Source organism: Poecilia reticulata, chromosome 15, assembly GCF_904066995.2.
Source record: "Poecilia reticulata chromosome 15, P_reticulata-male-v2, whole genome shotgun sequence".
Lineage (NCBI taxonomy): Eukaryota > Metazoa > Chordata > Actinopteri > Cyprinodontiformes > Poeciliidae > Poecilia > Poecilia reticulata.
Genome location: NC_088844.1, coordinates 21,320,489 through 21,334,674, shown reverse-complemented (window position 1 = coordinate 21,334,674; position 14,186 = coordinate 21,320,489). Strand labels below are relative to the sequence as shown.

The window sequence follows — 14,186 nt, the reverse complement described above, 5'->3', positions numbered from 1 at the left end:
GTTTCCATTTACTTGAAGGAACATGATTATCATGTAGCTTAGCTGGATTTCTCCTGTTTTAACCTCAAATGAAAGCCGGCAGTAAGAGACTGCAACAGTAAGACATGTCAGATTATTCAGTAAAGTGTGCATAACGAGGACTGGTGAAACATTAACTTTTATTTCTTTATACTGTATTTGCACTGTTAGCGTTGCTTTATGGCCTTCCTGTCAGCATTCATGCACCCGGTGTCTGTAAAATAAAAGAAGAATAAAAAAAAACACTAAACTTTCTAACGGTGGAAGAACTCAACTCTGCTCCCTAACAGCTACTGTGACACATCTGTTGGCTGAGTGAGTGGAAAGGGTTTGCGTAAGACTGGACTCATACTTGCCTTGACCTTTTCAAAACAGAGTAAAAAAAAAAACAACCTTCACATAGTTCCTGAAGGTAAATATGAAAACAAGCAGGAACTTCTACTGTGATTACATGATAAATAGAGATTTACCCCCATGTGTGTTATTTCCTGTAATTCCTCAGAAAGTATCCCTGGAATCCTGCGCACCTTTGCGGCCCAGGGAAGTGGTGTCTTCTTTGTGAAAGAAGACACACTTTTCTGAATGTTTTATAACTCTGTATTCTACCTTCTAGCTGCCCTGAATTACATTGTTTTGATCCAAACTAATAGAAATACCCTCAAGCTGGTAAACTATGCACTTGCAGGACTTGTAAACAAAAAAAGTTCGCCGTGCCACTTGACCCTTTTCTGTTGTCACTAGTTGCAAACACAAACTTCAGTGTATTTTAATTCCGCTTACTAGCACAAAGTAGCATTTGTGAAGTGAAAAACAGAGTTTAGTTTTTTCTTTTTTACAAATAAAAGCAGCATCTGTTTTTGTATATCTGTCTCCACCAGCTGTGCACATCTGAAAACTAGAAAAAAAAAAAGTTCGCTGAAAAGAGTTCGAGCTCATTCAGACTGTAAGTTGAGCGTTAAAGTTGGGTTTAGGTCTGGACTTTGACTGGGCCGTTGTAACATATTCAGTACTTTGATCTGAATCTTTCCAGTGCCGCTCCGACTTTCTGTTTACTGTTGTTCTGCTGGAAGTTGAACCTTCTCTCTAGTTTCAAGTTTTCTTCGCAAAATCTAAATACAGCCTTGAGATTGACCTGCAGTGAAGATGCTGGCTGTCCTTTGGAATATTTATGATTTTAACAGGCATAAATGACGCAAGTAAATAAATAAAAAGTGAGACACAATGTGGACTAATCAAATATAACTTGAAGGATATTTTGTTACATTTTATAAGCAGACTGAAAACATAAATGTTGATATTTCTATGACTCAGTAAGTGTTTACCGTATACTATGTAGAAACCCAAGTTATAAAATGTTCATCTCAATTGGCTACACTTCATTGAAATCCTTTCTCTTATCTAGTTGTTACAGAAAGGAAGTTTATCTGGTTTCTATCTGCACTTAGGGCAGAAATGACTCTTCGAATCGTAAAAGTTGCAGACCTCTAGTCTAATACGAAAGGATATTTTCTGGGATGCGGCAGCAGAATTCCCAACAACCCTGTTGTTATTCCCAGAAGGAAGGATTTTAAATCCAGAAAAATTTGAAATATTTGCTTTTTCACTGGCATAAAAAGTCAGTATGTTGTCAGAAACCATCTCACCTTATCTAGTGATAAAAGTCTAAAATCCTTCATGGAAAAAGTTTTCTGATTTCTGAAAACCTGAAGAAATGCCCTCGTTGACTGATCTCAGGCTTGATGTTCGGCCGTGTTTGCAGTTCAAACATAGTGTTTCATACTGAAAATAAATTCAGTAAAGATGACGGGTTTTTACTTTTGAGGCACTTCGAGTGGATTTTATTCAGGTGTAGCAGAGTAAAGGGGTTGGCAACATGTACATCCCACAATTTGGATGTTTTTCTTTAAAAAAAATTTTTGGAAACAATTCCTTCCACTTTACAGTGATGCAGCACTTAGAAATTGCCCTGCTACAGTAAATCTACATACAAACTTAAATGTGCTGTAAGGAAATAATTAAATATCTAAGAAAAAAATAAAACCCTGAGTTGTTTTAGAGTTTTATTCTGCTCATGGAGGCAGTCAGCTGAGCGTCCAGGGCCATCTGGTGGAAGGTCTGGCTGTGTGTCTGCTGCCTGACCCTGTCCCTCAAGTGAAAGGAGGCCTGCACCAGCCTCCGCGCCTCCTCCTGAATCTGCTCCTTCAGTTTTTGCAGCCTCTCTCTCTTCCCCTCCTTCAAGCAGACGTAGTTCTCTCTGAGCCTCCTGCTGGCCTCCGCCTCTCTCTGGATCTTCTCACTCAGCTGCTGGTGGCAGACCTGTCTGTGTCTGCTCTGGTCTCGTCTCTGCTGAGAGCGGCTCCTGCGCAGCGCCGAGGCGTTCTTGGCGGCTCTCTCCATGCGACGCTGGCTCTGCTGGACCAGGATCTGCTTGTGCGTGAGCTCCTGGACCCTCTGCAGCTTGGCCCTCAGCTGTGCTCTTTGGACCTGGACGTCCTGCTGGGCAGCACGCTCCCGCAGCCGCCTGTGCTGTGCCTCCGCAGCTCTGGCTCGTTTCTCGGAGGAACGCTGCAGCTTCTTCTCCAGCAAGTTCCTCTTCTGCTCTTCATCTTCCGCCATCTTCTGCTCCTCTTGCCTCTTAAGCAGGATGTGACGCAGCATCTCTCTGTGATTCTCCTCCTGCAGCCGTTTCCGCTCCCTCTTCTCCTGCAGCTCTCTGGTCCTCCAGGCCTTCTCCTTCTTCGCTTCTGCCGCCTGCTTCTCCTTCTCAAGTTCCCTTTTCTCCAGCTCCATCTTCTCCCTAAGCAGTCTCTCTTGGTATTTTTTACGCTCCTCTGTCTGTTTCAGAGCAGCCTCCAGCTTCTCTCTGCGTTGTACCTCAACCACTTCCTTCAGCTTTCTCCATCGGTTTTCCTGGAGCAGCATCTCCTGCTGGAGCTGTGCTGCTTTCTCCTGCTCCAGCCGCAGCCTCAGCCGCCTGCGGGCCTCCAGCTCCGTGTGCCAGTGTTTCATCCTCTGCTTAAGCCTCCTCCTTCGTTCTTTTTCTGCTTGGGCCTGCCTGGCCTCCTCCTTCCTGCGGGCCTCCTGCCGTTCCTGTTCCTCCTGCAGACAGAGCTTCAGGCGCTCCTGCTCCTTCTGATGCTTGACCAGCATCAGAGCTGCTATCTTGCGATCCCTCTCTGGCACGGTGATGCATGTCTTCCTCTTGATTTCTGAGGTGATCTTCTGCAGTTTCCTCTCAGCAGACGGAGAGTATCTCAGATCTCCCAGGCTGAAGCTGCTGATTGTGCTTCTCTCTGGGTCTCTCTTTGGAGAAACAGAGGAACAGGATTTTGCTTTGAAGCAAAGGTCTGCATAGACAACTGGCTCTGCTGAGTGGTTCTTCACCTTCTTTACAACTGCAGAGCTCGAGGCTGCATTACTTCTCGGCCATCTGCTCCTTTCGGCTTGAATAATTCTCTCCTGCTCCTTGCTGCACACAGGCACAGGGAAAAGCTTCGATCGTTCCTTCTCGTAGGATTCATGCAGAGTCCTCATGGCCTCATGAGGCGCAGCCTGCTGCCCTGCAATCAGCTCGTTCAGAGACCTAATTAGCAGCTGAACCGGTTTAATACCTGGCTGAGTCCTGGACTCCAGTGAGTGGGGACTTGTTATGACGCAGCTGCTCTTACCAGCTCCAGGCGGTTCAGAGTGGTTCAGATCCAGACAGAGAGCGGGTGAACTAGACCTCAGTTTCTCCATTGTAAAAGTTTAACCTGGTTGAAAGCCTCTTCTGCTCAGGAAGGCTGCTGAGCTGAGCGTCTGTCCTGCATGTGGAGCTCAGGAGGGGATTATCAGATCACCTGATCTCTCGCTGTGTGGGATGGATTTATTCTTCTGATAACACCCAGGAGGAGCTACAATGTTGATTAAATATCCAAGGACATTTAATTAGTTCTAACACAGGTTATCAACTTTTTGGTACAACAAACTCGGAATTAATCTCAGTCAATATCCCAGGAAATGTGTTTTTAAATGACGTAACTCGACAAATCTGCATATAAACACTTTACCGGTTACTTTCGTTTCCATGATCTGACAAAAAAAAAACTCAGAAGAGAAACTGATTGCAATCTGGCAAGGGAAATGTTTGTTTACCATGACAACGGTTCAGCAAATTACAAATAAACACCAGCTATCTGTCCCAACGGATTCTCCTTTAGCACCATCTAGTGACTGTAACCACGGCAATTGATAGGCAACAATGGTTTCAATTAAAAAAAAAACAAAACAGGAAAACAATGCAAACAATCTGACTTTTGCCCTAGAGAGACATGGAAGCTGCTTGAAAAGTTGAGTGTGGCCTTTAAACAGGTAGCCCAGGATGAACAACATTTTTAGCCTTTACCGAAGAATTCTCAAAACATTTTACCCAAGTCATCAAGCTTAAATGGCAATTCTGTCAAATACTAGAGACATTTTAAGTGCACTAGTCCCTCCTGCAACAAAAATCCCACATAACATGTTTCTGCTGCCTGCAATACATAACTTGAAAACTGGCTGGCTTCCCCCTTTTGTCTAGCCAGCTTTAGTAATACTGGACCACAGGACATGATTATAAAAAATGAACGTCCTTGTTCCGTTGTATGGACTAATGACTTCTTACTTGCTGAGTGGCATTTCAGCCCATTTTAGTATAGAACGCCTGGGCAGGAGGCCTAGTGGAAGACCAAAAAGGACATAGATCTGGCGAAAGAGGACCTGAAGTTGGTTGGCTTGAGAGTATAGGAGGCAGATGATTCATTACGGTGACCCCAGTAGGAAAACCCTGAACGAGAAGTAGAAGAAGTTAGTAGACAACTTGTTTCACTCTTTAGATTTCAGCCAGCTCATAATGGCTGGCCATTTCTATGGCGATCTCCAGTAAATGCAGTTTTTTGCACAGATTAACGTGGCCCTTTCAGGCATCAGAATGTTAAACATAACAATGAACCAGACTTGGAGGTCAAGAGTTCTCTTTCAGATATTTTTTTTTAATTTATTTTAATTATTTCATATTGTATCACAAGGAAGCAGTAAATTGCCTTGAAATACTAGGTTCATCTCCAGTTAACTCAAACCAAACTGTTTAAAGGCATGCTAATATCATTTTGTGATTCAGCAAATTAAAAAAGTATTCTGGTAATCCTATCAGTTGGTAATTAGTTATGATAATCTACCATCAGTTATGGCACCAAAATAACTGATTGATACCTGCTGGCCCAAAGTTTGCAACCAGCTTCTCACTATGAGAAACCAGCAACCTCTTCCCAGTGTCAGAATCTCACTGTGGAAGAAACTGCATTAGGTTTTCTAATATGTCTCGTATTTAATTGATGTTCGCATATAAACATCAAATAAGTCAATAGAGTTTCATTTACAATTATTATATATTCGTGATATGTGGTAGATCTCAGCCACCTGACCAAGAAAAAGTAGATCTTGGTCTCACAAAGTTTGGGTACCCCTGCACTGCAATAGTGCATCTTTTTCAGTCCAACAGAATCGGCGTTTTCCTTTTGCTTTTATTCTGAAAAGTTGTGCATGACGCTTCACGTCAACTTCCTGTGTTTGCACGCCAGAACTCTGTAGTTTGAATAGTTTTTGTCTGTTTTTAAAATAGCTTTGACGGTATTCTTTTAACAGATTTTTAGAATTTTTGCTCGTGTTTGTGTTTTTTTGTACTTTATTCTGTTCGCATTACCATAGTTAAACAAAACCGCTAAAATCAGGTTAACGGCTAACGTTAGCCGAAAGCATCAGCAGTTAACCGGTAGCTAGCGTTAGCTTTCATTTAGCACGAATCGAGAGCGTTTTATTCGCAGTTGGCCTTGTGGGTTTATCAATTCTCAAAGGTAAATGACTTTGTCTTGACTTGTTTCTTAAATATTGCATGCTATGCTATGTTTATAGTTAAACTGAACATCTACGACCCCATCGTTACTGTAATCATAGCCCGTTTCCAAACTTGCTGAAGGTAACTTTTGATGACTTTTCCCACACCTCCTCGTTTTGTCGTTTTGCTTTCGCCTTCATGTGGTTGCCCTTTCGTAGAGCCCGTTTTGCAGCAGACTAGTGATGAGAAAGGCCAGAACGGGCGGTGATGATGAAGCTGTCCGGCAGAACGGATCGTCCAGCCGGAGGAGAGCCGATCAACACCAGGGTGATGGAGAGGACCATGACTCGAGCTCCGGTGGTGTGCAAGACGACGATGATGACAACGATCTGGGCCTCAGGAGAGAAATCCGAAGCAAATACAGGGACCTCATCAACTCAGTTCAACGTGAGTTGTTACTGAGAGGCAGCGTTAACTATTTAACAAAGCTTAAATGCGCTCATTGACTTTTCTTTCTGTTGCAGAAAACAGAGAAGACATGCTGAGTCCTTCCAACAACAAGCTCACAGAAGTCTTAGAAGAGGCCAATAAACTTTTCAAAGATGGTACGTGAGAAATAACGAGGTATTTCTGATTTGGAGCTGCAACTTGGTGGCAATGTAACTTCTGCACCAAAGAGTTGAATGTCAAAAGGCAACAGTACTTCAAGAAGTTTTAATGAAATCAGCATAATGTGAAGATTGAGAATTAAGACGGTAGTTGTGTTTTTCAAATGCTGAAATTCTGGGATAACATATGCACATCAGTTTAAATTAAAACCTGTAAAAGGTGGCTCTTCAAAATAGCAAAAACATACATTTTTTTGCAATGTTTTTATGTTGCCATGAAACTGGTCACTCAAATTAAAGTTCTCATTTCTCTAGTGGTTAGAGTGAAGATAACTGACTCGTAATGATTCTGTATTTATCACAGAGGTTAAGTTCATTACTGTACAATTATATTTTCACATTAGAAGCTTAGCGTAAAATATCTTTGACTTTTTTTTTTAAATGTTACTCTAAACGCTTTGATTAAAAATATTGTTAAATTTTGAGGATTAGAAGTAAGTTTTTTTTTTGTTGGTATTTTGATGTTTGAAGTTGTTAAATAAAAGACTATTTAGTTCATTTAAAAATGTCCACTCGTCTTCACTTAAACATGGCTTTGTTTCCCCAAACAAAAACAAATGGCGTTTTGAACATTATTAGAAATTTTTCAAGCTACAGCCTGGTACAGCTGGTAGTTATGTAACCTTGATAGTTGTCTAATCAGTCTGGGAAACTAACATTACCAGAATCAGAAATGAAACATTTATGTGTGTTCCCCATACCTAATAGATGCTTTGATAGTTTGATTTTAATATTCTATGTTTAGATTTATACTAGATGGTTTTTTTTTGTCCGGTATACATCTATCATTTTTGGATTAATTGGTCAGATGTGACTTTGCTCTCTGACAGTTCGACAGGCAAGAGAGGCAGCGCTCGATGCTCAGCTTCTCGTTGTGGCTACAGACTTGGGAAAAGAGAAAGCCAGCCAGCTGTTTTCTGAGGGGAGCGCCTTTGATCCCACTGCTTTTGCTGAACATCTGGTGAGTGTTTGTACTGGGATCTGGGAGAGCTGCAGAATCAACTGGATAGCTATCAATATCAATTACAAAGGGCTGCTTGAATGCAATATTTTATTTTGTCTTTTTTTTTTTTTTTGCCATTTGATAGAGTTCTCACTACCCTGATGCCAATAAATCACATTTACTCAAGTATTCACAACTTTTTGCCATGGAGCTCAAACTCGAGTTGTTTCCACTGATCTTCCTTGACATGTTTCTCCAGAAGTCAAATTTGAGCTACAGAAACACGTCAAGGACGATCAGTGGAAACAGATTAACTTTAAGCTTCTTGGCAAAGAATGGAAATACTTGCATAATAAATTTGCAGAAATTTCAAAAACGTTTTTCCGCATTGTCATTATAAGGTATGTGTTTGTAGAATGCTGAGGAAAAATGTAAATTTAATACAGTGTAGAAAAAGTGTGTAATAAAGCAAAATGTGGAAAAATTGAAGCGCTGCACACTTTCTAAACGAACTGAAAACCTTGGTGGCCAAGTTGCTAACGATCACAACGTAACCGTGGACGACAAATGAAATGAGTGAGGAACATACGAGTTAAAAGTTTCTGAAATCATCTGAGCGTTTAACAATAATATCACATTTGCATTGTTCTCTAATTCGCTGCCCTTTTCTTTGGAGCACATTTTTTAAATTGTTCATTGAATTGATCTGTTGTCACAGGAAAACATCTCTTCTTCTCCAACAGTTGTCCTTCATGGGCCTTAACCGTCTGGAGGACGAGGACGATGAGCCGCCGAACGGCTGTGCCGGCGATGGCTACCTCCCCAAAGACGCCTGGCACCGGCTGGCCAGGAAAGCCGAGTGCTGTTTCAGGACGGCGCCTTCTTTCCACTACATGTGAGTCTCAGAGAGTTCAACGCACCCACACAGATTAAAAAAAAAAAAAAAAACCCTCGGGTTTGGCTTACGGTTCTCACATTAGGAAATCAGGAGTGAAAACAAAAACTCCATAAAATCTGTGAACATGAAGTAAGTCACCAAACTCCTGAATTTACCTCAGATTTTAATAATGTTCATATTAGTCGCTGTAGATCAGAGCTTCCACTGAAATGTATTAATTTCCGTATCTGGCATCTGGGATGATTCGGATGGACAGGAGCGATTTCCTAATACTTGAAGCAGTAATAGTACTCCTAATATTTTCCAGAAAAAGAGCAGAAAATCAAGTTTGGAAGAACATTAGTATGTTTTTCAAGAGTTAATTCCCTGTTTTCTTTGTCTTAAAGGATGACAATAAAAATGTCTTAAATTAATATTGCACTCAGGTAATTTGTAAATTTAAGTTTTCTATCAGATTGTATCAGAAGTCTATTTTAGAATCTTCCTGCAAGACAACAAAGCTTAGCTGTAAATGATTCTCAGTGATTGTACTTAATAGATTCGTACAAACTGGAAGAGTTGTGCACATGTGAAGTGATTTCAGCTTCACATGTCAGATGGTTTGAGTCCCAGAATGAATTGAAAAAAATGGGCAAATGATTTTTAAACATACAAAGCAAATGGCTGGCAGAAAAACTCAGCTTCAAGTGATCTCTTCCACAAAATAGAGCCAGAAAAGTCAATATTTAGTTAATTCTCATTCATGATTTCTAATTTCCAATGTTGTTAAAAAGCTACATTTTTGACCAAACGTGCCACAAACCTGGGTTAAATACATTCAGACGTTTCTGCATGAATTTATTAAAATAGAAAAATCTTTTTTTTAGGAAAAATATTTCACGATTGTCTTCAGTCTCGTCTATTAACATGAGAGTGAGTTAGCGATTTAAAAAGGGATCAAACACTTGAGTTCTTGAAATATCTGATCTGAATAGTTTTTATATTTGTAATTGTTCTCTTTAATTTGTAAACATTATTACTTAGAATCTCAAAACGCTGACTTTATCTGAATTTTTCTCAACAGGATGGGATCCTTCTACACAGAGCCACCGCCTCCGAAGCAGAGAATAGAGCGACAAAGGAAAGCACCAAGCAAAGAAGCCAAGAGGATAATGCCCACTCAGGTAGCTCCAGGCTGCACCATCATGGCTGCAGTTTGATACAAACATCTGAGCGGATCTCGGCAAACAGTTTGAATTATGAGGATCGCTTCACCGCTATTAAATTTTCTTTCATATGTGCATTTAGCAGTCTCCTAATGAGCTTTAAAAGTCATTTAATCAGATTTTTCTGCTTCAGAATATCTTAAGTTTTACCCTGGCTACTTTTTTCTTCCATCTTTTACAAATTTAAACCCACCTAAAGTGTCAAATTTTCTTAAAATGTTTACTTTTATTTCATAATCTAGAGCTTACTCATACATTACAAAATGATTGACGTCGAGTCTCGGCTACTAACAAGATCATGTTGCATTTTAGCTAAAGAAAATTGAAGAATCTCATCAAGAAGCTACAGAGAAAGAGGTTGAAAGAATCCTGGGATATCTGAAGAGTTATTATCAAGATGACCGTAAGTTGGAAATCATCTTTACTGATATTTGCTAAGAGGATCTACAGATGTTGGGGTACAGAGAGGTAGAGACCCTCTGCAGCGGCATCGCTGATTCCCAGCTCCAAGTTTTATTTTTATTTTTCTATGAAGAAACAAGATTTTTTGGAGGGGGAGAAGTGATACCTTGTCAACCTAATATCTTCCAAAGCATTTCTTTTTCTTTTCTTTTTTTTTTGGACACAATTTAAAATCAAATTTAAGGAGCAAAGTATTGAGCAGGGGATTTCCCTGACCATTAGTAAATTGTGGCCGTTGTGTTCAAACATGAGTTACAATTGTGCAGCTGCGTGAAGGGTAGATAGTTCTGCCATGGAGACCAGATCTGTTGTACAAACTTAAAGTAGTGAGATCATCTTGATATGTGAGGCTTTCTATTCAAATATTACAATAACATTTGCCAACTTTATTTACATGCCAAGTTTCAGGTCTTTAAATGTGTCGTCAACCTCTGCTGTAACTTTCTATTTTTTTTTTGTTATAGAAAACATAGAAAGTAATAATAAAAAAAATAACTTCTAATAAGAGATTGCGATGTAAATAATGACTGTTTCCAGCTGCTACTTTTATGATCTCTGGTCTATGTTTGACCAGTCAGTGAAGAATTAAAAACACCCAGCAGTAATACCTCCAGTGTTTGACAGTGTGTGACATCTTTTCATCAATCTCTGTGACGTCTCGGTGTTGGATCTCTGGGTCTCGGATCACCTCCGACTGTGATCTGATCAGTCAGATTTCCATTCATCCCGAGTCTGTTCACGCTTGTATTCAGAGCTGTTCTGTAATTTAGTGCCTCATGTTGGTACTCTGTCTGAAACACCTGAGTGTCTGGAATTATGTTCATAATTACTGTGTGTTTGCTTCAATACAGCATCACCAATATCATATTACGAATTTGTCATCGACCCCAACTCGTTTTCACGGACAGTGGAGAACATTTTCCACACGTCTTTTCTCATCAGGGTGAGAAATGTACCGTTTCTTCTAACCGAGCTTTGTCGCCCTCTAGTGATTCTGTGTAGGTATAACATTGTTTCTGTTTTTTTTTTCAGGATGGTTTGGCACGGCTTAAGTTGGATAGTGACAAGTTGCCTTGTATAGGTGAGTGCCTGATGGATGTTTTTTTTTTTTTTTTTAATTTTTTTTTATATACAGTTTGGTTGTCAAATAACAAGGAAAATCTCACGGTATCAAATAATTTTTTACCCTTTTATGTTTTTAATCTTTCAGAACCAGTAGAAGAGGGAGAGGTGGAGGCTGCAGGTTCATTCAGCCGCAAACAGTGCATTGTTTCCATCAGCCCAAAAATATGGAGGGTGAGCAGCTTTGAGCTTCAACTACAAATTTTGTTTCGTCATAACCACGAGATGTAATGTATTTTATTACGCTGTGACAGATCAACACCAAGTACTAATAGTTATGAAAGGGAAAGAATCGTTTTAACATTTTTTTCACAAATGATATTAAGCCCCATTTACTTCCAGACCCAAAACATAAATTCCGTCAGAAGTTCAGTTTGAATCCAGCTGTTCTGTGAATATGAAGGTAGATGATCAAACGGCATCATGAAGACCAAGAAACACACCTGACAGATCAGGAAGGAAGTTGCAACTGCAGATCTACCTAGATGTGGCCGAGCAAGAGAATATTAAGCAGGATGGCAGCCAAGCTCTTAATCTGGAGGAGCTGCCAATATCCACAGCTCAGGTGGAAGAATCCCATCAGTCGTTCATCCCAATAAATCTGCCATTTTTGGAAGGGATATCAAAGCCGTTACTGATAAGAAGCTGTTAAAAAGTCCTGATGTCCGTCTGTGATGACGCCTGTTGGGGAAATGGCAAACATGTGGAAGAAGAGGCTTTGGTAAGATGAGGAGGAAATAATATTTGGTAGCCTCCAGAAAACTTAACACTACATATTGTGTTGAACACACCATCCTCACAGCGACATTTTAGACACACAAAAAATTATAGTTGTAAGTTTTGACTGATATAAGTTTTAACTCTGGATGACTGAATACTAATGCTTTATAGATTTATTTATTTTTTTTATGCGCTGTGATATATTGTTGAAATAGTTTATGGGTGTGGATACTTTTGTACAGTAGTTTTAATTCTTCCTAATGCATCTTTTGTTGTTTATGTTCTTGTTTTAGGAGCTAATAGATGTTTTTGAAATCAAAGAGACAATAATTCAGCCTCCAGAGACGCAGAGCGAGTGACAGCGGCGCTTCGTCCTGTATCACCAGTTTTAAATAGCAGCTTCTTTCTACGCCCGTTTGATCCCAAACACCTTTGTTTGGGTTTCATGGGACCAACTCATCTTTTTACTGTTTTTGGTCTGTAAGGTTTTTGTGTGTGTGCGTGTTTTTTTGTTTTTGTTTGTTTTTTATTCATGCAGAAAAATAAACCTCTTTAGGATTTCACAGATTATTCTTTTGTGCCATGTCAGAAATTAAACATGATTTACATTGTGTTTTATAGCTTTGATAATAATGAGACGGTCTGAAACAGTCCTTCTTAAAACTATTAAGACATTTAATTTAAAAAAAAGTAACAGATTAGTTTAATCTTTAATGTTATTTGATGAAAGATTCAGTGTAACATTAGTTTTGAATACATCTGACATCTGTTCCTGTTTTAAAAGCTTTTTTCTTTTATTTTCATCTTATCCACATTACCCACACCACTTTATGCCTCTATGCAGTACTCGCACTTTGTTTACACTGTTGTGCTTCATTGAGAAAATACGTAAGCAGCGTCCCTGTTGCATGTTTTTGTTAATTAAAAATTGTTTTTGTCAAACACAAAGTCATTATTTGCCAAAGCCCTCGTCTGGAGCCGTCAGATAGCATTCCGCTTTAAACAGCGGATACATCCTGACTCCAGCAGCACCAGAAGCATCCTTTCATTGTCTTCGATCTTTTAAAGAGACAGGCACGTTTCACGCTCCCTCCCATCCCTTCCTCTCTCTCTCTCCGCTCGCTGAGATTTTTTTTCCCTCTGAAGCAGAGCCTCCATCCGCTCTCCCTTGCTGTGATTTAAAGCTCAGCTGGATCTCAGGCTGCAGAGAGCGTCTCCTGTTTTCTTTGTTTTTTTGTTTTTTTTTTACCCCTGCTTCTGGCACGTTCACTTGATTGGAGGGAGCGTTATGTAACAGTGACTGGAGAATATATGTCACGGGAAGACCACAGGCATCACAGGCAGTGATGCACACTCATACGGACCGACATCGAGGCGTGCACGAGCAAGCTTCTGCAGTGATACTCTGGTGATGCTGAGGCTGACTGATAAGGATGCAGTTCTGCAGGAAGGTGCTGTGCCAGCCGTGTAGCGCCAGGGTCACTTCACCGGAGGAGGACATGGAATACAGGATGGGGAGCTGCATTGGAATCTCGCACAAGCAGGTAAAAACGGAGGGGGGCGGAGGCGCCGTGTTGAATGGAGGCGTTTCATTCAGGGAGAGGCGAAGTGTGTTCTTGTGCTTGAGGAGGGATGAAAGCAGCAGGAGAAAAGAGCAGCAGTTTATAAAAGTGAAAGGATGGTGTGAGTTGTAGAGGATAATTGGAGGCAAGAGTGGGATGCTACTTGTCAGCTCAAGTTGAGCAAGGAACCTCCAGTAGCAGAAGGCACCTAGAAGACAAGTGATGAGTATGGAGGCTGTTTGTGGGAAACAGCTGATCAGATTCATGCTATTTATAGGGATGATGTGTAGTCTGCTTAAAGTGGCCTTTAAAGATGGCAGATAATAGAGGAACCAGATCTGCTTCCAACCCTCTGCTGTCACAGAGTGGAGATGAGGTTTTAGTCTGATGGCGCTTCTCTCTGAGTTTATCTCAGAAGGTTTGTGTCCTTACAACTCGGTGTAAATGTGAAGCGTGGCTACAGGTGGCATGGGCACTGAAACCCTTGTAGCTTGTTACGTTGCCTTCTGGTTGTGTTCTCAACTCTTGAATCCTTACGTAAACATCAACGTGTTTTATTTGGGATTTTATGTCGCAGGCCAAATGAAAAAGTTGCAGATAATTGCAAAATAAAAGGTAAAATAAAAGATCCATATTTACAGTTTGTCTCCAGCTGTCATTAGGTAAGAGGCAGGATACTTCCTGACCAGGTTGGCATTTTTATTACAGGAGAAAACAATCATGCACTCATACCTATA

At 40.5% G+C, this 14,186-nt stretch overlaps 3 protein-coding genes across 16 annotated transcripts in view; 2 read left to right on the top strand and 1 right to left on the bottom strand.

Moving 5' to 3' along the window:
• Window positions 1-2,064: 2,064 nt before the first annotated feature.
• On the bottom strand, window positions 2,065-4,174 carry LOC103477207 (uncharacterized). 3 transcript variants are annotated; one of them, XM_081616599.1, is made up of 2 exons: window positions 4,153-4,174; window positions 2,065-3,911 (listed from the first exon to the last, which is right to left on the bottom strand). In XM_081616599.1, the coding sequence occupies exon 2, from the start codon at window positions 3,754-3,756 to the stop codon at window positions 2,071-2,073; it is 1,686 nt and encodes a 561-aa protein (XP_081472725.1). In that variant the 5' UTR covers window positions 3,757-3,911; window positions 4,153-4,174; the 3' UTR covers window positions 2,065-2,070. The 3 variants fall into 3 exon arrangements, with proteins under 3 accessions (XP_081472725.1, XP_008428386.2, XP_008428387.2); XM_008430164.3 differs by having other exon boundaries at window positions 4,068-4,155; XM_008430165.3 differs by lacking the exon at window positions 4,153-4,174 and having other exon boundaries at window positions 2,065-3,321; window positions 3,403-4,118.
• Window positions 4,175-4,404: 230 nt separating this feature from the next.
• nsmce4a (NSE4A component of SMC5/6 complex) lies at window positions 4,405-12,450 on the top strand. Of its 3 annotated transcripts, none has more exons than XM_081616600.1 (11): window positions 4,405-4,842; window positions 6,088-6,316; window positions 6,394-6,474; window positions 7,368-7,498; window positions 8,224-8,375; window positions 9,442-9,541; window positions 9,896-9,986; window positions 10,897-10,988; window positions 11,078-11,126; window positions 11,256-11,341; window positions 12,181-12,450. In XM_081616600.1, the coding sequence occupies exons 2-11, from the start codon at window positions 6,112-6,114 to the stop codon at window positions 12,244-12,246; spliced, it is 1,053 nt and encodes a 350-aa protein (XP_081472726.1). In that variant the 5' UTR covers window positions 4,405-4,842; window positions 6,088-6,111; the 3' UTR covers window positions 12,247-12,450. The 3 variants fall into 3 exon arrangements, with proteins under 3 accessions (XP_081472726.1, XP_008428375.1, XP_081472727.1); XM_008430153.3 differs by lacking the exon at window positions 4,405-4,842 and adding an exon at window positions 5,404-5,888; XM_081616601.1 differs by lacking the exon at window positions 4,405-4,842 and adding an exon at window positions 5,911-6,010.
• Window positions 12,451-12,600: 150 nt separating this feature from the next.
• Window positions 12,601-14,186, top strand: part of tacc2 (transforming, acidic coiled-coil containing protein 2) — a 58,507-nt gene continuing 56,921 nt past the window's right edge. For 9 of the 10 annotated variants that reach the window (XM_081616596.1, XM_017308954.2, XM_081616597.1 and 6 more), the window contains exon 1: window positions 12,601-13,431. In XM_081616596.1, coding sequence (XP_081472722.1) covers window positions 13,321-13,431 — 111 coding nt within the window. In that variant the 5' untranslated portion in view covers window positions 12,601-13,320. The remainder of the gene's footprint in view (window positions 13,432-14,186) is intronic. The other variant, XM_081616589.1, reaches the window with a different exon arrangement.